The sequence below is a fragment of the Camelina sativa genome, chromosome 13 (genome assembly GCF_030686135.1).
Source record: "Camelina sativa cultivar CO46 ecotype springtype chromosome 13, ASM3068613v1".
Classification (NCBI taxonomy): Eukaryota; Viridiplantae; Streptophyta; class Magnoliopsida; order Brassicales; family Brassicaceae; genus Camelina; species Camelina sativa.
In genome coordinates, this window is record NC_141892.1 from 1,206,606 (window position 1) to 1,230,894 (window position 24,289).

Consider the following 24,289-nt stretch of genomic DNA (forward strand, 5'->3'; position numbering starts at 1 on the left):
CACGTGTCATATCGTCTCGTAACTTCTAGAAACACACGAGGCAATAACGGTTACGCTCTCTGTTCCTATGTTTTTTGGCTCCTCGATACAATATCGTCGATAGTTTGATCGTCTATATGTTACCGTTGTAATAAATTTCCATATTTTTTTCCCAAATACATAAAAAGGAATGGAAAACAAAACCTAATTAAACAGCAAAAAGGAAATTTTAACAAAACCTAATTAACCTCTTGGACAACAAAACCTTTGCATATAAATACTCTCTCACGCACCCACTCTCTCTAACTCTCTTCTATCTTCATTCAGATAATCAGAATTCTCTGTTTTCTCGTTATTCTTATTCTTAGGGAAGCGAAAACCAAAAACCAAATCAAACCCTAATCTCTGTTTTCTCCTTCTCCTTCTTCTTCTTCTTGTCTTGAGTCAATCCCCAACGTTCGTGATCAATCTCTCCATCCCCTTGTCTTGAGTCAATCCCCAACGTTATCGGTTCTCCTCTCACCCTCAATATCACCGGCGGTGAAGGAGAGAACGTCGGAAGAAAGAGGATAGTAAGAGATCGGGGAAGTGAAACCTACGACTACGAGTACCTAAGAGAGAGAGAAGGTTTCAATGGCTTTTGTCGACAGAATCAGATCAGCAGGTACTTAAAAACCTTGTTTTGCTTACTTAGGGTTTACTTGTTACTACTAATACTTGTTTTACATTATTTGATCTGTTTTTAGGGTTTACTGCTTTTATTTGTTTTGATATTGCAGGCTTTGTTTGGTCACCGTTTGATTTGCCACTGGAAACACGTCCTCGTTTCGCTACTCCATCGGCGCCGCCGAGTTCATGCTCTCTCACCCTAAATATCACCGCCGGTGAAGGACATAACGTAATTTAATCTTTCTTTTGATTTAGCTTTTTTGTTGGTTCTTTTGCTTTGTTCTGATTTCTTCTTGTTCTTGTGATTTCAGGAGGTTTTCAACAGAAGGAGTTAATGGGTCTAATGAGGAGTCACAATTAAGGTTGGTTTTACTTGTTACTTACTACCAAAACCTTGTTACTACCAAAACCTGTTTTGCTTATCTATGTACTAAACCTTGTTTTACAGGATTTGATCTGTTTTTGTTCATTCTAACTTGTTTTGGTCAACGGTAAATTTCAGGTCTGATTAGGTAAGGATGTTATGTGTCTCTTGTTCCTTTTGTGTTAGTTTTTATCTGTTTTTGGTTCTTTCTTAGTTAGGGTGAGAACGTAATGATGTTGGGTTTTATTTTGCAGGTATGGATTGGTCACCCTTTAATATCGGCTCTTGTTTTGTAAGGATGTTCATTGTCTCTTCATCTTTCTTTTGATTGGTTCTTTAGTTCTTTTTTATGATTTCTTCTTTGTTCTGTGATTTCAGGTTTTCAAGAGCTGATTCAAAAAGGAGTTAATGAGTCTGAGGTTGGTTTACTTGCTGTTTACTACTAAATGTTGTTCTTGCTCCTTGTTTTGCTTAGCTCTGTTGCAGATATTTTCCTCTTCAAGTATCTTGTTCATGTTCTTAAGTACTGGATTTCACACCACAATATAAAGGTACGTATGGTGTCTTCTTCATAGTTTCAAGATTTCTCATTTATCTTGTGTTATTTGGGGATAATTTCTGAAGCTTTTGTTCTTCTGTGCTTTATAAAACAGGAACTACACATAGAGCAACTTAGAGGATGAAGTAGATCGAAGAAATCCTAATATCAACAAAGAAGGAACCATACACTTTATACACTAAGGCACTCTTGTTTTCTTCTTTTGCAGATATGTTCCTCTTCAAGTATGATGTTATTGGTTTTATTTTGCTGAAGGTTTCGCTTGATCATTGTTTAATTTTGCTGCAGGCTTGGCTTGGTCACCGTTTGATTTTGCTGCAGGCTTAGCTTGGTCACATATTAATCTTGGGTCTGATTGGTCATTGTTTGATTTTGCTGCAGGCTTGGCTTTTCCTAGCTAAAAAAATAAACTTATCTCTGTAGTTTTTTTTGTTCTGATTCAGCTGCTCAGTTGGAAATCGTTGACTTGTTACAAAAGTTCATCCACTTTTCACTTTAGAAGTTCACCATCTCTTTACATTTAACCTCAGGTACGTACCTTCTCTTACTTTTCAGCTCATATCTTTATGAGCTGCTCCCTCTTACTCTCTATGGTTTTTGTTGCATTTTGCAGGCACATCCTCTTTTCACTTTAGAGGTTCACCATCTCTTTACATTGGTTTTATTTTGCTGCAGGTTTCGCTTGATCATTGTTTAATATTACCGCAGGCTTGGCTTTGTCACTGAACTATAGGTTGGAACTTGTGTGTTTTGGATGCAGCTTCGGTATGTGATATGTGCACATCATGAAAAGGGTAAAGCTTTAATATGATTTTTGTTGCATTTTCAGGTTCTTCCTCTTTTCACTTTAGAGGTTCACCATCTCTTTACATTCAAGCTCAGGTACGTACATCCTCTTTTATTTTATTTTTCTTGCAATATATACTAAGTTTGTTCTTATTTTTATAACATTTTTTCTAAGTGTTTTCTTCTTAGTTTCCCCAGCAATACTTAACATACATTGCACCTTACGATTTTGCAGGAGAAAGAAGCAGCGAACGAGGGTAATGGTTCGAGGACAGGGGCTTTGATTCCCTACATTCTCTACGAACAGGTAGTCTCCTAGCTAAAAAGTGAACTTATTTGTTGGGTTTGATTAGAACAATTACATATGGTGTCTTCATAGTTGCAACTTGCAGATATGTTGGTTTTATTTTGCTGCAGGCTTGGATTGTGTGTTTTTGATGCAGGATCGGTCTTCGATCACTTGAAAAATGCTTTGAAGAAGTTTGATGATGGTCCATTCTTCCTCGGCGAGCTTAGTTTGGGCTTGGCGTGGTCTCCGTCTAATTTCAGGTTTGATTTTGTAAGGACGTTGTCTCTTCTTTCTTTTGAGTTAGCTTTTCGTTGGTTTACTTGTACTTACTACTAAACCTTGTTTTGCTTAGCTCTGTTGCAGATAAGAAAGGGATGATGTTTCTTGGCTCTGTTGCAGATAACATTTCTCGATGGTGATCCATGTAAGAAGATAGGAAGAGATGGGGGCAGTGAAAGAAAGCTACGAGTATCTAAGAGAGAAGGTTTCAATGGATTTTGTCGACAGAATCACATCATCAGGTACTTACTTAAAATGTAACTTTCTCTCTAGTTTAACTTTTGTATGAAAACTTAGTTTCACTGTTAATTTTGGTTATGCTTTTTGTTTTGTTTTGTTTCCAGTGGTTTCCTTGTACATGTGTCTGATTTAGCTGCTGATCAGTTTGGAAATTGTTGACGAGGTACTTGTTACAAAAGTTTTTATCTGTTTTTGTTCATTCTTAGTTAGGGTCAGTATTGAATGACGTTGGGTTTTATTTTGCAGGCTTGGCTTGGTCATCGTTTAGCCTCTGCTCTGATTTTGTAAGGACGTTCATTCTCTCTTAATCTTTATTTGGATTTAGCTTTTCGTTGGTTCTTTCGCTTTGTTATGATTTCTTCTTGCTCTGTGATTTCAGGTTTTCAATTGCTGATTGAAAAGGAGTTAATGGGTCTGAGGAATCAAAATTAAAAAGTTGCATGGTTTCCTTGTTACTTACTACTAAACTTGTTTTTCTTATTTCTTAATCTTCCTTTTTGAGTTAGCTTCTCGTTGGTGTCTTTTGCCTTTCATGATTTTTTTCTTGTTCTTGTGATTTCAGGTTTTCAACAGTTGATTCAAAAGGAGTTAATGAGTCTGAGGAATCGAGAAAAGGTTATTTTGCTTGTTACTTACTACTACACCTTGTTTTGCTATGCTCTGTTGCAGATGAGGCTTAACAAATTGGTAGGTACTTTCACACCTCTTGCCCCTTTTTTTTTTTGCTTAGCTCTGGTTCGGATATGTTCATTCTCTTAAGTTAGAGTTCAAACCACGAAATAAAGGTATATATAGTGTCTTCATAGTTGCAGATAATATGTTCCTCTTCAAGTGTGATGTTATTGGTTTTATTTAGCTACAAGAATTGGATTGGTCATTATTTATCTGAAGCTCTGTTGCAGCCTAGGCTTGGTCGCCGTTTAATTTCGGGTGTAATTTTGTCTCTTCTTTTGAGTTAGCTTCTCGTTGGTTCTTTTAATTTGCTCATTTTATATGATTTTTTCTTGTTTTTGTGATTTCAGGTTTTCAAACTGATTCAAAAGGAGTTAATGAGGATCTGAGGTATCGGTTTACTTGTGTGTTTTTGATGTAGCTTCGGTATGTGATAAATGCACATCACGAAGATGTGGTAAAGCTTTGATATGATTTTTTGTTGCATTTTCAGGTACCTCCGCTTTTCACTTTAGAGGTTCACCATCTCTTTACATTCAAGCGCAGGTACGTACATCCTCTTACTCTCTATGATTTACATAGTCTTAGTCATAGATACAATTCAAGTATAAAAGACTAGATAGAGAAAGAGTGAAACTCGAATATTACATTTTTTTATCTAGATAACTTGGATGACTTTTACATTGCAACATTTACACATACTTAAAAGTGGTTTCTTACCACACACATATGACACATACTTAGACCTTGACACGACAACTACCACTATCCCTTACATCTAGACTAGCTAGTTTTACAAGCAAACTAAACACATTACTTTAAACACTAACAATTCTTATATAACTACACCTTAAGTAGAGTTTAATCAACACAACACTCTTTCTTGTTGGCTTAAACAATCTAATGGTTAGTTACTTTTCACTTGCTTTGTTATGACTAAAGTCACAACTCTTCTATATTGATCACTTTTCCTTCCTTGATGACTCTGTTTGATCGTTGACTCATCTTCTTCTTCTAGAATCATGAACCATTTGCCCTTTATCATCTTCTTTGCTTCTTCTTCTCGAATCATGAATAAGATGGTCAGTGCCTTTCCAGAGGCTTTCTAGGGGCTTAATACAAGTTTTTAAAATGTATATTGTTTTTTTATAAATGATAATCATTTTATAATTTCAAATGTATAAAATATTTTAGACAAAAAAAAAATAAAGGGATCTAAAACAACAATTATAATGTCTAAAAGAGCCTAATTTTGTATATATTTTTATGTTGCCCTTTTCTTAAAAATCATAAATGCATACATAACTTTCATTGTACATACATTAGTTGGAGGCTTAGTATGCAGACTTAGTGCTTTGCACAGTGTTGCCTCAAGGGCTTTAAATATTTGACCATAACCGAAGGTGGTTTAACTAAAAATAAAAGCTTATTAGCAAGTCAAGAAAAGGTCAACATTCCTACAATATTTGTATTAATTAAAGGTAGTATGTTTGTTATGTTTGGTTTATTTGAAAAAAATTAAGATTAATCCGATATTTCGGTATGTTCTACCTACATAACATGATGACAACCCTAACTAATATTAAAAAGCATACTGAATTATTTATTGTGGTCCGTTCCTTTAATTGATGATCTTCCTGGATTTGCGAACATTTTAAGCTTTAAGAAAACTATAATATTATTTTAAAAATCTGCTTAGCTTTAAGAAACTACTGTACTAAACTTTTTCATTAGTTCATGTTGTTTTTAACTTTTGAATATTCAAGAGAGAAGAAACATTACTAGCAGTATAAGTTTTTTTCCTCGAGCGAAGTGATTTGTATTAAAATTATATTCCTAGACTTATAGTGATGAAAGACCAGCATTATTGCCAAATGTACATTAGGTCAATCATCATTATCGCCTTTTTCTTAAGCTTAATCATCTCTTCGAAAAATTCCTAATACTTATGTACAGCCAGTCTGATGCATGAATTATACGAATCTGCAATTTTCATTGCAAGGTGACATGACATGGGTCAAAATCTACGTATAAAACAGATTAAAATCTTTTTGCTGAAGAGTTACAAAATTCAAAGACACATGTCAACGAATAATGACACGCAAAAACTTAGTAGTGATCAACATGTCAATATAGTCTCCATCGAATAAATCAAAATATTTAATAATCTCGTTCTTGTTGTTACATGAGACCCACAAACATATGATATGGGTCCCTTTTATTTTGTTCTCCAAACTGCCCAGAAAGAAATTGCAGAATTATTCGTGTTAAACCTCTTGAGAATTATACCGACAAGGCAGCCAAACAAAAGAAAAAAGAGAGAAGAGACAGAAACAACAGCTTCTCTTGTCTCTCTGCTTCGTCAAAATCATTTCAAAAGAGTTCTTCAATAATCTCTCCAGGTATTGTCTTACTTTTGTTCATAATCATTAATCAACATCATAGAGTTCTTCATGAATTTTTGTTTTTATGTTGGTATGAGTTTATGCAATAGTACATGTCCTGTTTATGGAAGAATTAGAAGGTAAGATGATATAAACACGAGGTTGTCTTAAGTTTAGATTCATATTTCTTGTTTTGAAAAAGATTGACTAAGACAATGAATCTTTTAATTTTGACATAATCTCTGTGGAATTAAGACATAAAACCTATAAATTTAAATTTAAGAACCATCTGCAGTTGCAGATATTGTGGGACTAGATTGTTCAGATATGTGACTGTTTCACAGTGTTCGTATGTTATGTTCCTTAATCATTGATAAAATTCTACAAATTGATGATCTTGTTTCCAAATTGCTCTGTTCTGTTCTGTTCTGTGTTCTCTTGAGTTAAATTTTTATCAGACAAGATTTTTAATCCATTCTTTAATATAAATCCTCCTTTAACTTGTGTGTTTTTTTGTTATCAATTCAGGAGTGTGGGATTAAAAGATGTATCGACAGGGTTAGACTACTCGCATTTCAACGGTTACTAAGATGCTGTGTGACTGAGCTTTAATGTTATGGGTTCATTTGCCGGAAAGTGTGAAATTGTCGAAGAGAAAGAAGACCGTCAGAACTCGATAGTTTATTCCGCCAAGTCAACCCCAGCTATTCCACATTCTGGATCAAGTCTTGTGGACGACAAGGATCTGGAGCGACCGGTACTGAAGTTAGGCTATAGAGGTTCACTAGAAGATGATATAAACCAGCTTTTCGAGTCCATAAGTATTCGAACCTCCGGAATGATTCCTTCTTACCAAGTTGGTGCAAGTAGTAGCAGTAGAAACAACGGTCCTTTACAACGGAACGCTTTGAAAAGTCCCGCTAACCCCGGGGGACCTCGATCACCTAGCAAGAGAAATGCGGAACCAGCAACATTGAAACAAGCTTTGAGAGATTTATGCGTCTCTAAGGCATCTGAAACTGCAGCTACCAAACGGATCCCTAAGACTAATACTGGAGGCTCAGTTTATGGTTCGGTTTTGGTTGAACCAGGAAGTGGAGCTAACGAAGAAGGAAAGGCAGTTCTTGTTGAGTTACTCGACGAGGGTCAAAATAGTTCAACGGATAGTATATCGCAGCAGCTTCGTCTACTTAAGATACATTCTTCAAGCCAAAACTCCCAGGCATCAAAGCGGTATTATGATGAGATGACGATACTAAAAAAAGAAAAGAACTGGTCTCTTGACGAACAAGAATTGGGTATCGCAAAGAGGAGCTTTGGTTCATCATCATCGCCTGGATCAGGGAACAATAAGACAGTGGTTGGACTAAAATCAGTTAGAAAAGTGAGGCTGTTGTATGCTACTACACCAAGTTCTACCATAGTTAACGGCAAGAGAGTGGCTAAGTTAACCAGAACCATTCCACGAGGAGGAGGAGGAGCTAAACCGGCAATAAGGAATAACAAAGGTTCCTTGAAGAAGAAGGCTACAAATGTGTATGATGAAGTAGATGGCTTCTATGATCCTATTGCAAAGGAACTTCTCTGCCATAGATGCCATTTCTCTTTGAAGAACACTGAAGCTAAAGAGGAGCCCTCTAAAGATTCAATCGTAGAAGCAGATCTTGAGCTGAACACAAGAGTTAAAGAAGGTTGTTTAGATGAATTGGCTTCTGATTTCTCCAGCTCAAGCTATGAAAGCTCTCATGAGATCAGTGCTAGTGCAGAGACCAAACTTGATAAGATAAGAAGCTCCCTCGATTTGATGAATTCAGAGACCTCTCACGTTTCTGCATTTGGTAATAAACATATCAAAGATGTTTCTGTATACGTAAACAATGAGATCACTGAGGAAGATTCTCTACCTGGCAAAAGGGGTGATCATAAAGACTCTGTCTTTATGTCGGAACAGAGTGTAGAGATTGGTTCTTTCAGTGAGAAATCTGTTGTGATGAATCCAGATAGTCCTCCGAACAAACGCAGCTTAGACGGAGCAGCAACTGAAGATGTCAATGACATCAACAAAGTTGGGGAATGTATCGGATACAACAGTTCAAGCACGAGTATCAGCGAGGAAGAACAAGAACAGGGGAATAATATAATGACAAGGTCTAGCTTTGGAAACAGACCTCATATGTCTAAGGATGTGAGATGGGAAGCTATTCAGCATATAAGGGCACAACATGGGCTAGGTTCATTGGGTCTTAGGCATTTCAATCTTCTTAAGAAGCTCGGATGTGGAGATATAGGAACGGTTTATCTAGCTGAGCTCACAGGAACAAACTGCTTGTTTGCTATAAAAGTGATGGATAATGAATTCTTGGAGAGGAGGAACAAGATGTCTAGGGCTCAAACTGAGAAAGATATTCTCAAAATGCTCGATCACCCGTTTCTTCCAACGTTATACGCTCACTTCACGTCTGATAACTTATCTTGTTTGGTTATGGAATGTTGTCCGGGAGGTGATTTACATGTCTTAAGGCAGAAGCAGCCTGGGAGGTGGTTTCCCGAGCCAGCAGCTAGGTACGATTTAGCCTTTAACTTTTCTGCTTTATGATTTGTCATGTGAATGCTAATATCTTTTTCTACAGGTTCTATGTGGCGGAGGTCCTTCTGGCGTTGGAGTATTTACATATGCTTGGGGTTATATACCGTGATTTGAAGCCTGAAAACATATTGGTACGTGATGATGGACATATAATGGTGACAGATTTTGATCTTTCCTTAAGGTGTACGGTGAGTCCAACGCTTCTAAACTCGTCATCTCCGCTTCACGCGGATGCGATAAGACTCTCTTCGGGTAGCCGCACTGGATCTAACTGCATTGAGCCCTCTTGTTTCCGCCCTAAACTCTCCCGAGGATCCGGGACCAAGAAAAAAGGGAAACAACACCGCATAATGATGAAAAAACTCAAGAAATCTGACCTAATCGCGCGGTTCAAATCATTGCCTCAACTCGTGGCGGAACCAACGGATGCGAGATCAAACTCTTTTGTCGGAACACACGAGTACCTAGCGCCTGAGATCATTAAAGGAGAAGGTCATGGTGCAGCGGTTGACTGGTGGACGTTTGGGATCTTTCTATACGAGCTGCTTTATGGGAAAACTCCGTTCAAAGGGGCTACGAATGAGGAGACAATAGCTAATGTGGTGCTTCAGAGCTTGAAGTTTCCTGATAACCCTAATGTGAGTTTCCAAGCAAAAGACCTAATAAAAGGGTTATTAGTGAAGGAACCTGAGAACCGGTTAGGGACGGAGAAAGGAGCGGCGGAGATAAAACGGCACGCATTTTTCGAAGGGTTGAACTGGGCGTTGATCCGGTGTGCGATCCCACCTGAGCTACCGGATTTTTATGACTATGGAGTTCCGAATCATGAAGGGAAAAGCAATTACTTGGATTGCAAGGCGGTTGGTGAACATCTTGAGTTTGAGTTATTCTAGTCGCTATATATAGCCAGATGAAGAAGCTTACGTGTTATTTTAAGCCTTTTTAATTCATAGAACTCTTTGCTTGTATCGTAAAAGTTACAAAGTCACTTTTTTGGTTTATTATTATTATTTGTGTAAACGAATTATCTGGTTTTTATATATAAGTATTTTTTTACAAAATAGTAAATTAAACAAATATGGATATTATTTTATAATGTTGTGATCCATGTAATGTAACTTAAATATAATCTCAAAAATTAATTAGAAAAGATGCTCGATCTCATTCATTTAAATAATAGATCAGAAGGAAATTATTACCAAGAATTGTTTTTTCCTCTAAGCGTACTCAAACATATAGCAAGCAAGGCACTGGAACTAAAGGAAGAGAGTTTTTGATTAAACAACCAACAACGTTAAAGTCAAGTGTTGATATAATTATTGACTAAAAAAGGTAACGTACGTTAAAGATTTGTTTTTTTTTTAGTAAAAGATATTTAATTAATATAAATAATTGTCTAATGGGCTATTTCTGGATTTAGACCCATTACAATTTCCGTAGGGCCTAAATCGATTACAACAAACCAAACAACACCACAAAAACAAAATCGACCCGGTTTCCTTAACCGGTTTCATGAAACCCTAATCTCTGAATGAAGAACACATTCAGAGCCGCCGTCCACAGGTTGCGAATACACATCCGAACAGGATCTTCGGTGTGCCTGGACGCCGCAGGTCGAACGGAGATGGTGATCCAAGATCCGTTGCCATCCCGCCACCGTAGAGTCGTAGTTAAAGAGGAAGAAGATAATCGATCTCGTCTTTGTCGAGGAGATCCAAGCTTTGTCGTGAAAGGGGAATAGCGGTAGGGAGTAGATCTGGAAACCTTCAACGGTGGCTTAGCTCCGCCTTGCGGCAGACGACCTCCCCCATCGAATAACGGCGCAGCGAAACCTCCAGAATCTCCAGTTTTCAGATCTAACCACCATCCTCATTCATTCCTCGCCGTGGATCTCCTTCTTATGTTCTGCGTCGCTACACCCGGCGGTGGAGCTCTCACCGATAGTGTCTCGCAGAAGCTTCTCCTCTCTACTTCTCCCTTGATTTTGATCTGAAAATTTTACCTGGTTGATGCAGCGGTTTACGGATGAAGCACTATGAGCCACTGGGTCCTCATCGTCACTGAAATCAACAGAGAATCCCTCCGACGGAGCAAGAGGTTGTGATCAGAAGAATAAGATTTTTGAGAGAGAAATCGCCACGCGTGAATATCACTCGCGTGACTTCTCCCTTTAACTTTTTGTTTACGTTAAAGATTTGTTTATGTAACTTTTGGTAATCTGTTGCCTTGTAAGTTGATTGTTAATATCAAAACTGATTATTAGTAATTTATGAATTATGTCGTTAAGTGTTAAAAAAAAAAAAAAAACTACATGCATTGGGTCTTCACTAAAAAAGAGGTACTGTATGTAAAATTACGTCACGTGGTACGGTCATGTAAATTGCTTCGCGAAGGTCTCGTGACTCTAATCATAATAATTATTATTAGTACAATAAAATTATATGGACCATTTAAATATTGCAAAAACCATATAATAAAAGAAAAATTAATAATCAATAGAAAAAAAAAGTGAAAATGGACGATTGGGAATTGGGACTCGGGGTGTTGGACCCCTCACTCCACACTCATCTTTTAAGCAATCGTCCGCTTCGTTTTCGCAATCACAAAAAATTAGCGAAGCTGCCACTCATTTGATTTTCCAGATTTTTCCAGATCTCTTCTCTCTCCGTCTTCCGATTTTTTTTCCGGGGTCACTGTAGGAGTCACCGGCGGTGAAAGGATATGGTGGTGATACACGGAGTGTTTGTTACTCCACGCTTCCCTCTTCCTTCTTCCTCTGCTCGACCTCTCAACACCTCCTGCTTTAATGGCAATTCCAGCCTCTCTTTCTTCCTGAAGAAACACCCTCTCTCTCGTACGCCTCTTTCTCTCTCACTCTCTTTTTTTTTTTTTACTCTGGGATGCCATTGTTGTACTTAAATTGATTTCTGATAATGATTAGCTAATTCGTTACTTGACTAGCTTCTATGAGCTAAACTAAAATGCTATTAGTACGATTAAAACAATAGTATTGTTGTGGATCAGCTGCTCCTAGTACTAGGGGTTAAGGAAGTAGATGCTTGCTATGATGAGATTGAGAATTAGAATCAAAGACGCTTTTGATTTGTGGAAATGTTGTTTTATTAATCTGTTTTTTTTTTAGCAAACATGTTGATTAGTTTTCGATTATCCAGATACGTCTTGATTAGATCCATGTCTGTAGGGAAGATCTTTGCTGGGAAACAATCTGCGGAGTTTGATTCTATCGCTGCCTCTGATAAAGTCTTAGTACCTGATAATCTTGATGATGATCCCAGCAGTTTTTCTGAAGAACCACAGGTGGATATCTTTTGTCATCTCTCTCTCTCCTCTTTAATCAGTGAGTTAGAGGCAAATTGTTTAGAGGTTGAGCTTGAACCTTCTGTGCATTACATTGTTGTAGATTTGTTAACATGAATCCCATTTTTTTTTTTTTTTTGTAGAGATTTGATCTAGAAATTCAAACAATGGAAGAGAACGAGGCAGTAATAACAGAAGACCAGTTGTCTGTTTACAATGATGCGAAAGTCGTCAAGGAAAGAGGTGTGAAACCAAGAATAGTTCCCCCGCCTAGTGATGGGAAGAAAATATACGAGATAGACCCCATGTTACGAAGTTACAGCAGTCATCTTGATTACCGGTAATATTTATTTGTCCTGCTACTTGTTTCGTTTTTACTAGGGATACCTGCTTGATGTAAGCCTCCAAATCTTATTTATTGAAGGAATTTTCTCACATTTGATGTAGAAGTTTGTAGTAAGGTTAGATGTTGTTGTTACTTTTGATCTCGCTTAAGTATCTTGCATTTATTTTGGCTACAGTTATGGACAGTATCGAAGATTGCGTGAGGAAATAGACAAGTATGAGGGTGGTCTGGAGGCATTCTCTCGTGGCTATGAAAAGTTAGGGTTTTCACGCAGGTAACTATTTGCTACCACCAATAATTTTTTATGGGTGTTGCAACAAAGAAGAACGAGTAATTGGATACTAGATGTATATTGAGTTTTAGCAGACATTCGTTCTTATCACAGGTTTCTAGATTTTGGAACTCGTGAAATGTATTTTATATTGTGATCATTTTTTGCATCTTTAGAAATTTTGCAGTAAGAAAATCCTGATTGTAGCCAAACTAGTCTTGTTTCAGCTATTTTTTTTTCTTAACGCTGCAGTGTCACTTTGATATCATTTCGTCAATAGCGTATTGTATGATTCCCTCATGGTAGTTTCATTGCAATTTCAGTGATGCCGGTATAACCTATAGAGAGTGGGCGCCTGGAGCTAAGGTATGTTTCTTTTAGTTTTCCACTAGAAAATTATAAGTGTGTTTTACTAATAGAAACATTGAAGACTGTAGCCAGAATCTTAGCACTGGCATTTTGTGCCCACAAAGTAAATAGTTATCATATAACAAGGGTCGGATATTGTTCTACAGTCACTATGTGGTAGAAATGCTATACCTGGTCATGTGAGGATTAACTTATAAATCTTCCTGGCCGATCTTGGACAATCTGAGAATTGGTTTAGGATTTATGAAAACCTGTCCCATGTAGGAGTGATTGGTTTGCTCAATCAAACCTGAGTGTATGCTGCATGTTAGTTGCATCTCTATGGCAACTCGTTCATCTTGATTGTATATGTGTTTTTCTGTTATGAGTGTGCATATTTTATAAGTAGTTTGGTTGCTTTTCTAAACTTCTGTCCTCGCCTGTTTCAGGCTGCATCACTTATCGGAGATTTTAACAACTGGAATCCTAACGCAGATATCATGACTCGGGTAAGGCCTATTGACCACGTTGCTTAAATTCCTTACGCTTCTTTATGCTTGGAAAATTCATTTAAAGTTTGAATATATGGAATTTAGACCAGTAATTCTCTTATCAAATCGTTTACAGAATGAATTTGGTGTTTGGGAGATCTTTTTGCCCAACAACACTGATGGTTCGCCTGCAATTCCGCATGGCTCACGTGTAAAGGTAACTAACAAGTCGCTTCATTCATCCATTTCTGCCTCCCACGATTGTTGCATGTTTTATCGTAAAGAGATGTTCCCACTGTTGCAAGCAATCGTTTTTACATTATGCACAGAAAGATATGTTTTCTGCTGCGTATGTTTCAAATTTAGTTTGAGCATCAGATATAGAAAGTGGTTGTTCTGGTCATCTACTATGAAATCCAAAAAAGATGTATATCAGTAGTATTGAGTGCATCTACATTTTCTTAATATAGATTCTGCGTGTCATTTGTATACGTGTGGACAAAATCGCAATGAGTTCATACATGTTTGGTTGGAAGTTTCTGAGAAAATTATGTAATGATGGTGAAGTAATTTCTGATGCACAAAACTCCAGATTCGTATGGATACACCATCTGGCATTAAAGACTCAATACCTGCTTGGATAAAGTTCTCAGTGCAAGCTCCAGGTGAAATCCCATTCAATGGGATATACTATGATCCTCCAGAAGAGGTAATAAGGTCATGCAATCTTTTGAATATTATATTGTGGAAAACGATTGTGCCTGTGCTAGTATGAAGTTTTTGAAAGTTCAGATTTACAGATTAGCTGGTACTGCCAAAGCAAAAGTCATTGATTTCTTTTCTGGACTATCCCAAACGCATATGTTTATTTAACCAATAGATTCGGTTATCTATTATCGTTGGTTGTCCTAATAACTAACATCAGCAGATACTTTTGGTTGTCCTTTCAACGGTTCTAAATTTCGTTTCAGGAGAAATATGTATTCAAACATCCTCAACCAAAGAGACCTAAGTCGCTGAGGATTTATGAAGCACATGTTGGCATGAGTAGCACGGTGTGTGTCTGCCTCTTTCTCTTAAATTATTATGTTATGGTCCTTAACATCTGCTTTTGTTTAGTATGGTTGTTCGAGTTCGACTATAATGATATGGATCCCATTTCTGGAGATTTTTCTATATCACTTGAATGATGAGAGTATACTTGTTATGCAGGAACCAATGGTCAATACTTATGCTAACTTTAGAGATGATGTTCTTCCACGCATCAAAAGGCTTGGCTATAATGCTGTTCAAATCATGGCTATACAAGAACATTCATATTATGCCAGTTTTGGGTATTCTTTGACCTGAGTTCTATTAGAATCCTAGATATTCTCATTTAATTTAGTGTTGCAAAACTATACGCCTTTCAGCCTTTCTGATATGATGCTATCTGTTTCTTCAGGCATCTAGTAGCGTAGGTATCTCATTTCTTATTGTTTTTCATTTACTAAGGAACATGCCGTTTCCGTTATGAACGCAGGTACCATGTCACAAACTTTTTTGCCCCTAGCAGTCGTTGTGGGACACCAGAGGAACTAAAATCACTTATAGACAGAGCTCATGAGTTAGGCCTGGTCGTTCTGATGGATATTGTTCATAGGTAGTGAAAGTTTTCATGATAGCATACAATCAGATCCACCTTTTGGCCTTTCACTAGTCATTTGATATTGCCATTCCCTAACTTGTGCAGCCATGCTTCAAAAAATACATTGGATGGGCTGAACATGTTTGATGGAACTGATGCTCACTATTTCCACTCTGGACCTCGGGGTAACCATTGGATGTGGGACTCACGTCTTTTCAATTATGGGAGCTGGGAAGTATGTAACTTTGTGAACTTTATAGCAAAATATAGCAAACAGACAACTTCCTTTAGCACTATTAGTTCTAACTCTCTCTTTTCTTACAGGTATTACGATATCTCCTTTCAAATGCACGGTGGTGGCTAGAAGAATACAAGTTTGATGGATATAGATTTGATGGTGTTACCTCAATGATGTATACCCATCATGGACTCTCGGTACTTCAAACTTTTCTACAATGGATGGCTTTGCTAAAATGCATTTTTTATTTGCTTTCCCCATTTTCCTTTCCGATTGTGTCAGGTTTTAAGCATGTCTTACATCGGTCTGTTGACCTACTCTTTTGTGTTTCAAATAGGTTGGATTTACTGGGAATTACACTGAGTACTTTGGATTGGAAACTGATGTGGATGCTGTGACTTATTTGATGCTGGTAAATGATATGATTCATGGGCTCTACCCTGAAGCGATTACCGTTGGTGAAGATGTAAGTTTTCTGAATGTCTTCTTTATAACCACCGATCTTTTGACAAATTTTTTGCTCCACGTCTTTCCTAGTTCCTATATCACCTTCACCCTCGAAATAAGGTTAACAACTTACCACGCTACATAAAAACAAGTATGTAGAGCCATAGGGACACATATGGGTTTATCATATTAATGATAGTCCAATGCAGAAGATTAACCAAAACAATGTCAACTAACAATGAAAGGTTTTCTATATTTTCCGTGGTGATATTTACTTATAAAATTGTTTCGTTTCAGGTTAGTGGTATGCCAACATTTTGTATTCCTGTCCAAGATGGTGGCGTTGGATTTGACTACCGTTTACACATGGCCATAGCTGATAAGTGGATAGAAATTCTCAAGTGAGTTTCTTTCTGCTTTCTTGCTGCATTATCTTTTAAGTTGGTACCTGCTTTAATGATTGTTGAAATGAGTCCATCTTACTCTCCACCATGTTATGTGGTGAAGGAAGAGAGATGAAGACTGGCAAATGGGCGACATCGTTTACACACTTACTAATAGAAGGTGGTCAGAGAAGTGTATTTCTTATGCTGAAAGTCATGATCAAGCTCTTGTTGGTGATAAAACAATTGCCTTCTGGTTAATGGACAAGGTATTAGATTAGACGCCATTTTACTTCTCTATATACATTAAACTAAACTTTACAAGTTATGTGGGTAATGTTTGTACGTTTCCAGGATATGTATGATTTCATGGCAGTAGACAGACCATCAACCCCTCTTATCGATAGAGGAATAGCTTTGCATAAAATGATTAGACTTATAACTATGGGATTAGGTGGTGAAGGGTACTTAAATTTTATGGGTAACGAATTTGGACATCCAGGTACTGTATCATTTAAGTTCTTTCGTTTAGCTTTGTACAAAATTGGTTTGAGAGTACATTTCTTCTCGTCTCCTGCGATTTTCAGAATGGATCGATTTTCCCAGAGGCGAGCAGCGTCTTTCTGATGGGAGCGTGATTCCTGGCAACAATTTCAGTTATGACAAATGCCGGCGCAGATTTGATCTAGTAAGTACTTACAAATCTGGCTAAGTACAACATAACTCAAGATGAATGCTTTGCTGTGTTCTGATTCAGAAAAGTTCATATATAGGGGGATGCAGATTATCTCAGGTACCGCGGACTGCAAGAATTTGATCAGGCAATGCAACATCTTGAAGAGAGATACGGTGTAAGACTCCAAGTTATAATCTTTGTAGATCATCTCAATCACCCAGTGGCTTTTATTCTGATTTTACAATTGAGCAGTTTATGACTTCCAAGCATCAATTCATATCACGAAAGGATGAAGGTGATAGAGTAATCATATTTGAAAGAGGTGATCTCGTCTTTGTCTTCAACTTCCACTGGACCAGCAGCTACTTTGATTACCGCATTGGTTGCTCCAAGCCTGGCAAATATAAGGTATACACATCCAACTCTTCTTTTGAAACAATTGGGGCTTTGGCATTGGTTGTAGATAGAATCCCTTACTTTTCGACATTCCAGATCGTATTGGACTCAGACGATCCTCTGTTTGGTGGATTTGGAAGGCTTGATAGCAAGGCAGAATATTTCACATATGTAAGAAAAATGAAACCATTCTAGTCAAAGTTTACATGCATTGTGACTGTCCCAATCTCTTGACCCAATCATGCCAATGCAGGATGGCTCATACGACGGCCGACCATGCTCATTCATGGTCTATGCACCGTGTAGAACCGCCGTGGTTTATGCTTTAGCAAACCACGATTAGGACATCCAGACTTTGGATTCGAAAATCGCAAATCATAATCAGAGAAGAGAGAGAGTCTGAAACTGTGTTTACTTCATTAGATTGTAATGATGTGAACAAGTCAACCTAGAATGTAAAGTCTGGTAACGAAAATATTTGAAACACTAATCCGCGAATGTAGCACTTGATCAAGCAAGCCAAATTACATAATCAGGGATAAACCGGTCATTGATGTTCAAACGACTCAACGGCTTCTGTGTGGCCAATGATATGTATAAAGGATTTTTTTTTTTCTTTCTCCAAAATCAATTTTTTTTTGGTTTTATATGTGAAAACAAAAGGATTCTGTGGGTTCTTTAACAATTAAATGACAAGACCCAAAATCCAGTTAATTTTTGTTTCGTAACTTCTATATCCAATTTTACTATAATTTTAAATTGGGCAACTGACAAAAATAGCACAATTTTAAATTTTTCTTCCAAAGTTAGCACACATTTTTTGACAAAATTAGCACAAACTTATATATCATTCATTAAAGAATTAAAAAATGTTGAAATTGGGAGAATCGGAGACTCCGTGTTCCTTCGGCGAGAGAATACGAAGAAAGAGAATCAGTGAAATATGAATCTAGCGAACCCAATCAAATCTGAAGCGGAGGTGAATCATAACCTGAAATCAAGGAATCTGAGTGAATCACTAGTGAAAATTTTCGTTGGCGACATCACATGCAAACAACGAGCTCTAATTCAGATCTCGTCGGAGATTTTTGTGCTCTGGTTCAGAAAGATGATCTACCCAAAGCTTCGTTTTCGTCTGGTTTTGTGATCATGCTTCTTCAAGTGTTTCGTCGGAGATCTTCGAGCTCTAGTTCAGAAAGATGATCTACCCAAAACTTTGTTTTCGTCTGGTTTTTGTAAAATTTAGGAAGAATTCCTTAAATTTATGATGACCATCATAACAAGTTTAGATTTCAGGATGACTTTCATAAAAATCTGGATATTGCTAAAACCCAAGATAGCACAAAAATGAAACCACTACCCTGTACTATGGAAATTTTTTGTATGTATTACAATTTTTTTAGTAATTCTGAGTTTTTATGTTGAATGTTTCCTTGTTTTATGTATTCAAATTTGTTTTCATAACATCATTATTCATAGATGTTTCCTTGCTCAATTCAAACTTTTGTTGATAGCTCATAGAATCCCTTCTCCTATTCTTGTAACTTGAAAAACCAACACCGAGCATCCATCATTACTATGAAACGTTTAAACTTTTGTTGGTAACCCAGTTACATTACACTACTTTTACGCACAAGAAAAATATTTAGGAAGGAGATCTCGCATTTCAGGAAGACCTTCATCAAAATAAAATAAAAGGAAAATAAAGAAAACAAAGCATACACGCCCCATAAGGATTCGAAGACGGGACCTTTGAGTATTGTAGGAGCATGTAACCAAGTAAGACAAACTTTTCATTTAAGTACAATATAAAAATAAATGTATAAATATGGATACTGCTCGAATAGGTGATTCTTTGAAATTGAGGAAGGTTTTCCTGAACTTCAGGATGACCTTCATAGAAATTTAGAAAGATACAAAATCAAATCATTGGTCATATATATATATATATATATATATATATACATCTCTCGCTCCTTTCCTCCGCCTCTCACCACCATCTCTGCTGCCACGTCTCTAGCTCCTTTCCTCCGCCTCTAACCACCATCTCTGTAGTTGTTCCTCTTCCTCTTAGACGATCATGACAAGAGTCTTTGATCCACCAACTCCAGCAAATCTATAAACCGTACCAGATTATGTCATTATTTACTCAATTTGCTTTGTCCCTCTTCATCTTCCTCTTCTTCATAATTATCCTTATCTTCTTCATCTTAGTGGTCTTGGTAGTGATTATTCAAATTCGGAGGTAGTCGCGTGAGCGGAAGAGATGAGATAAGATCAGGGTTCTAATCAAACTCTTCCATTTGATTATAGAAAGGCCAAATCAAGACAGATGACCAGTCAACGCCGGAACAAGTTGAGACAACGATGACAATATATTCCTTGTGTGTTGATTCGATTTGAGAGGACCACAGTCACGGAGAGTCTCGTCGTGAGTTCAGAGTAAGGTTGAGTTTTTCTTGTGACAGCGGAGGTCGTAGCGGCTAGCTAAAGTGGTGGAGTACGGTTAAGCGAATAAACAGAAGGAGTCTATCTAATTTGTGACAGCCTCCCTGAATCGTTTTTTAACAGTTTGTGTCATTCATTTTTGTAGGGTAATGGTTTTTTATATCTACAAGGAGGTCATACTTAAGGAGATTGAGATGTTTAGGGGTTGATTCTTTGTTTTCAAATTAGGATTTTGATGTTACATATATATTAGATGGTGTATTTTGTAGAATAATTTGAGCTAGATGTTAAAGGAAGCAAATGATAGTTTCTTTAGACTCAAAAAGGTTCTTTTAAATTCAGGAAAGGTACCTTGAGATCTCATGATGACATTCAAAAAAAATGTTTTGGGACTCCTGTAAATTCATGAAGGATTGAATGATATTTAGGAAGGATCCTTTAAAATTTAGGATGACTTTCATAAAAAAAAAATTAGGTGGCCTCTAGGAAGCATTATGTCGAACGCTTGGTGTGCAAAGTGATTGGTCGTGAACTTTGTTGACTGCTTACCACTCTTTAACCATTTCAGAGACATCTAAAACTTCTACTTTCTCTTCTTGAGGAGTTGACAAGATATTAATACCAAAACCAGAGTGGTAATCCATATAAGAGATAGTTACCTGATGTTGAGATGCATCCTTTTGTGAGATAAATTGAATATGGCCAATCGATTCTTTGAGATGGACCTTTTCACCATAGGCGAGAGAAAGCTCATGAATCACATCGAAGAGAGAAGCGTTGAGGGACTCAACGTACGACTGTCTTTTTCGGCGAGAAGTTCAAGGAGATCCGACGACTCCGATTCAAGAGCAGAGAGACGCATCGAGAGAGTGATGGATGTGATTGGCAAGCTGCATTGAGTTGTTCAAATGGACTGGACGGTAGAACTCGTCAAGAGATCGAAGCTTCTCGACCACCTGTAATGTTGTTGTTGTTGTTGTTCCTTAAAGACGAGGAGGAGCTCATGAGTATCGGTGATAAGAACTGGACCAATTTCTAAAAAGATTATAATTAATTTTATTATTATATAATCAATTGAATAATGCTAGTTTTGGAATATTTGAGAATGTATGCTAATCTTCGAAGAAAAAAATATAAGTGTGCTATTTGAGGATATTTCTCAAAATGGTTTAATTATGTGTGTTAATTTTGGAAAAAAAATTTAAAAGTGTGTTATTCTAGGATATTTCTTTATTCAAAATAACTATTAAAAAACTTTTATTTTTCAAAAAGGCAAATCTCAAAAAAAAAAAATTGAAAATAAAAACAAATCAATTTTTTTGAAAAATCATTGTTCACTTTAAAAAAAAATATAAGATGGGGATGGAAATTAACCTGAGCAATGATGATGATACGATTAGCGAGAGAAGGGAAATCAGACAACTATCTTCATGGGCTTGTCACCTTTCTGATGGGCTAGAAATTCTTTCTTCGGGCCCAAAAGGTTTGGAGCGTCTCCTACGATCGCAACACCATTCTCGGAGGAACACAACAGAGCAGCCAGCCACCTATGACCCACCTCCACCGCAACAGAGAAAAAGCCGAAGCAGTTATTATCGCACACATCTAGTTAAAACTTAGAACCATATATCTACAGACGACAGTACAGAGATGATAAATAAACTGAGTGAGGAAACCACCTTGAAACAACAAGAAACAGAGACGAGAAAATACCTTTTGAGAACAGAGTCGACACATGTTCGTCGCTTCGAGAACATAGCTTTCACTTTCGCTTTCATATTGTCCGCTTTTTTTTATTTTTTTGGGTTATAAGAATCGAACACACTCAAGTTTACAAACGATCAATGATGGGTCTCTCTCTCACAGAGTCTCAGTTTATATAACCGTGTGTGACTCTGATCGGAATAAAAAAAGGAAAACTGTTTGTGAATGGAAAAAAAAAAGGAAAATAGGATCACGCTCCTTTTTCTTCTAGAAATATAAACCGGTTTAAATTGATTTGGTTTGGATCCGGTTTAGTCAATCACGCTCCTTTTTGCATCCCATTATAATTAGGATTAGGAATCCAACGGTCATCGTAGATCGCATCAGATAAACGGCTAAAAAGGCAAATTCTCTTGGAAGAAGAAAGAAGAAAGAAGAACTCAGAAGATGCAACCGACAGAGACGACGTCGCAGCCGGCGCCGGCGGAACAAGGCCGTCGGCTCAAGGATCAGTTATCGGAGAGTATGAGTTTCAGTAGCCAGATGAAGAAGGAAGACGATGAGATGTCGTTGAAAGCTTTGTCGGCGTTTAAGGCTAAAGAAGAGGAGATCGAGAAGAAGAAGATGGAGATTAGAGAAAGAGTTCAAGCTCAGCTTGGTCGTGTTGAAGACGAGTCCAAGCGTCTCGCTATGATTCGCGAGGTTTGATTTCTAATTAATACATTTATTATTTCAATTCGATTTTTTTGTTTGGTGTGTGTGATTTAGTTGCTGCTTTAGGTTTTACATCGTAGTGTAGATTTAGATCAAGTTCTTAGGGCCTAGAGAGTCTAAATGGGGCGAACAATTTCGATCTCGTTTTCGGATTTAGTTGTTAAAATTAGAAAGTTGGATTTAGTCTGGTTTTAGGGTTTTGTTCAATTTCTAGGTTCTAGACTTGTGGGAAATTTTCAAAGTTTTGAGTATAATTTGTGTGTTTAAAGATGATCTTAAACCTGATTGGGGAAAGATGAGAAGCTATGGCTGAAGATCTAAGCTTGATTTGTGGATGATGTGTGTTTGGTGAGTTTGATGCTTTGATTGTTAAAAATCAGGAACTTGAAGGTTTTGCTGATCCCATGAGGAAAGAAGTTACTATGGTGCGGAAGAAGATTGATTCTCTTGACAAAGAATTAAAGCCATTGGGGAATACTGTTCAGAAAAAGGTTTGGGTTTTTTGTGTTTGAGAATTTCAATGCTTTTTTCTCTCTCTACTAAGAATCATTTTTATACCCCCATAAATCAAACTGACTTGATACATTCAGGATTCTTAAGGATGCTGACCTATTTTTCTTTTTCCATAATATGCAGGAAACAGAGTACAAGGATGCTCTTGAAGCATTCAATGAAAAGAACAAGGAGAAGGTGGAGCTGATCACCAAGCTGCAGGAGGTTTGTTCATTTATTCTCACTTTTCTCTCTACTCTACTTTTGCCTAATGAAATCAGGTGTGTTGTTTGAATGGAACGTTACAACTGGTCTGTTCATGCCATATATTTATCTGGATGGTGTCTGTGTTTGGTCCAACTTATTGTTTTTTCGTTCATCAAACTGATAGGCTTTAAGCTGTTTTGGGACATACGATTCCCATTACCTTCCTTTAGAACCCTAGTTTTGTTCCAAGATTCCCATTGAAATAGGTTAAATTGTCTTACTGAGTTTTGGTATCCAGTCGCCAAGTTTGTCATTCTTTAATAGTTGAAATCCTGTTTCTAAAACGAGTTCCGCAATTTTGAAAGTGAGACCAGTAGAGACTCTATATTTAGGATACCCCATGTTTGAGTGATTTGAGTTGTATATCTGCAATTAGTTCCTCCAAACTAGATGCAGCACATGATCTTAAACAGTTAAACCTCTCTTTGCGCAAGTCAGATATCCAAAAGACCAATCACGCGTTTATTTGCATTTTTGTCTGTAACTGCTAAATCAAAAGAGTTGTTTATATAGTCACTTATATGTTTTTGTTACGGTTTTTGAGACTTGATGGGGTTTCTTCTTTTTTGATGAATGCGTGCAGTTGGAGGGACAAAGCGAGAAACTGAGGTTCAAGAAGCTGGAGGAGCTAAGCAAGAACATTGATCTAACCAAACCTTAAGTGTTGGACGAGCACAGTCACTGGGATTGGGCTATTGAAAGTTTTTATAAATATATCACTGGTAAAATCACTGTTTAGAGTATTTTCATTGTTCTTTTATGCTTGTAGTAACATAATATATAAAATAAAGAGTAAGAAGATATGGTTTTGAACTAGATGTTGCAAAGAAAATGTAACAAAGTTACTTTGGCACTACATTTATCGACGTGATTGGCAGAATTGTAATAATAATGTAAAGCAACTATGTTTATCCAGAGCATTTAGATACATGACTATATCATGAAGACATGAACCATTTCAGATCTCTCTAATTCTATTTTTAAGACCACATTTGAAAATCCTGACTTGAGAATTTCAGCTGTACATGAGAAAATCAAATTGACCATGAGTTGCATGTCTATGTTATCTATGTTAATACTTAATAGATGACATAGACATGCTAGGATCAAGTTAAGAGAGTAGTAATGTATTTGAAATAAGGCTTGTCAATATACGAGAGTAATGTATATAACATTATCTATTGTATTTGTACCCCTACTAGTTCAATCTATAATGTACTAGAAATAAATAACTAATATCTTGTAAGAATATGAATCTGCTATACTATGAAAATTAACAAAGAAAAATAAAAAATAGAGTTCAAATGAAAATGGA

General features: G+C 37.0%; 3 protein-coding genes and 1 long non-coding RNA gene across 19 annotated transcripts; 3 read left to right on the forward strand and 1 right to left on the reverse strand.

Moving 5' to 3' along the window:
- Positions 1-283: 283 nt before the first annotated feature.
- Positions 284-9,869, forward strand: LOC104734387 (serine/threonine-protein kinase KIPK2-like). Of its 4 annotated transcripts, XM_087481573.1 has the most exons (22): positions 284-643; positions 759-877; positions 960-1,010; positions 1,097-1,160; positions 1,267-1,304; positions 1,391-1,563; positions 1,666-1,754; positions 1,860-1,920; positions 2,015-2,101; positions 2,247-2,304; positions 2,401-2,453; positions 2,593-2,906; positions 2,999-3,167; positions 3,270-3,328; positions 3,412-3,449; positions 3,545-3,600; positions 3,728-4,095; positions 4,188-4,227; positions 4,331-4,383; positions 6,081-6,239; positions 6,750-8,783; positions 8,852-9,869. In XM_087481573.1, the coding sequence occupies exons 21-22, from the start codon at positions 6,838-6,840 to the stop codon at positions 9,699-9,701; spliced, it is 2,796 nt and encodes a 931-aa protein (XP_087337699.1). In that variant the 5' UTR covers positions 284-643; positions 759-877; positions 960-1,010; positions 1,097-1,160; positions 1,267-1,304; positions 1,391-1,563; positions 1,666-1,754; positions 1,860-1,920; positions 2,015-2,101; positions 2,247-2,304; positions 2,401-2,453; positions 2,593-2,906; positions 2,999-3,167; positions 3,270-3,328; positions 3,412-3,449; positions 3,545-3,600; positions 3,728-4,095; positions 4,188-4,227; positions 4,331-4,383; positions 6,081-6,239; positions 6,750-6,837; the 3' UTR covers positions 9,702-9,869. The 4 variants fall into 4 exon arrangements, with proteins under 4 accessions (XP_087337699.1, XP_087337703.1, XP_087337700.1 ...); XM_087481577.1 differs by lacking the exons at positions 284-643; positions 759-877; positions 960-1,010; positions 1,097-1,160; positions 1,267-1,304 and having other exon boundaries at positions 2,185-2,304; positions 2,593-2,916; positions 3,010-3,167; positions 3,728-3,852; XM_087481575.1 differs by lacking the exons at positions 284-643; positions 759-877; positions 960-1,010; ... (2 more) ...; positions 1,391-1,563; positions 1,666-1,754 and having other exon boundaries at positions 1,858-1,920; positions 2,185-2,304; positions 2,593-2,664; ... (1 more) ...; positions 3,010-3,167; positions 3,728-3,852.
- Positions 9,870-11,276: 1,407 nt separating this feature from the next.
- LOC104734388 (1,4-alpha-glucan-branching enzyme 2-2, chloroplastic/amyloplastic) lies at positions 11,277-17,976 on the forward strand. 11 transcript variants are annotated; one of them, XM_010453956.3, is made up of 22 exons: positions 11,277-11,662; positions 12,011-12,126; positions 12,270-12,466; positions 12,648-12,746; positions 13,067-13,109; positions 13,541-13,600; positions 13,719-13,799; positions 14,175-14,291; positions 14,554-14,637; positions 14,795-14,916; positions 15,105-15,224; positions 15,315-15,444; positions 15,534-15,644; positions 15,785-15,913; positions 16,192-16,295; positions 16,402-16,546; positions 16,632-16,779; positions 16,865-16,965; positions 17,051-17,128; positions 17,206-17,361; positions 17,446-17,520; positions 17,603-17,976. In XM_010453956.3, the coding sequence occupies exons 1-22, from the start codon at positions 11,530-11,532 to the stop codon at positions 17,690-17,692; spliced, it is 2,439 nt and encodes an 812-aa protein (XP_010452258.2). In that variant the 5' UTR covers positions 11,277-11,529; the 3' UTR covers positions 17,693-17,976. The 11 variants fall into 11 exon arrangements, with proteins under 11 accessions (XP_010452258.2, XP_087337705.1, XP_087337706.1 ...); XM_087481579.1 differs by having other exon boundaries at positions 11,290-11,662; positions 12,016-12,126; XM_087481580.1 differs by having other exon boundaries at positions 11,306-11,662; positions 12,011-12,166.
- Positions 17,977-19,083: 1,107 nt separating this feature from the next.
- LOC147929100 (uncharacterized) lies at positions 19,084-21,153 on the reverse strand. 3 transcript variants are annotated; one of them, XR_015578148.1, is made up of 3 exons: positions 20,457-21,153; positions 20,149-20,192; positions 19,084-19,836 (listed from the first exon to the last, which is right to left on the reverse strand). It is a non-coding gene; the product is annotated as an uncharacterized LOC147929100 (long non-coding RNA). The 3 variants fall into 3 exon arrangements; XR_015578147.1 differs by having other exon boundaries at positions 19,084-19,901; XR_015578149.1 differs by lacking the exon at positions 20,149-20,192 and having other exon boundaries at positions 20,457-20,782.
- Positions 21,154-21,452: 299 nt separating this feature from the next.
- Positions 21,453-23,891, forward strand: LOC104734389 (uncharacterized). The gene is made up of 4 exons (XM_010453957.3): positions 21,453-22,203; positions 22,596-22,706; positions 22,852-22,932; positions 23,558-23,891. The coding sequence occupies exons 1-4, from the start codon at positions 21,949-21,951 to the stop codon at positions 23,633-23,635; spliced, it is 525 nt and encodes a 174-aa protein (XP_010452259.1). The 5' UTR covers positions 21,453-21,948; the 3' UTR covers positions 23,636-23,891.
- The last annotated feature ends 398 nt before the right edge of the window (positions 23,892-24,289 follow it).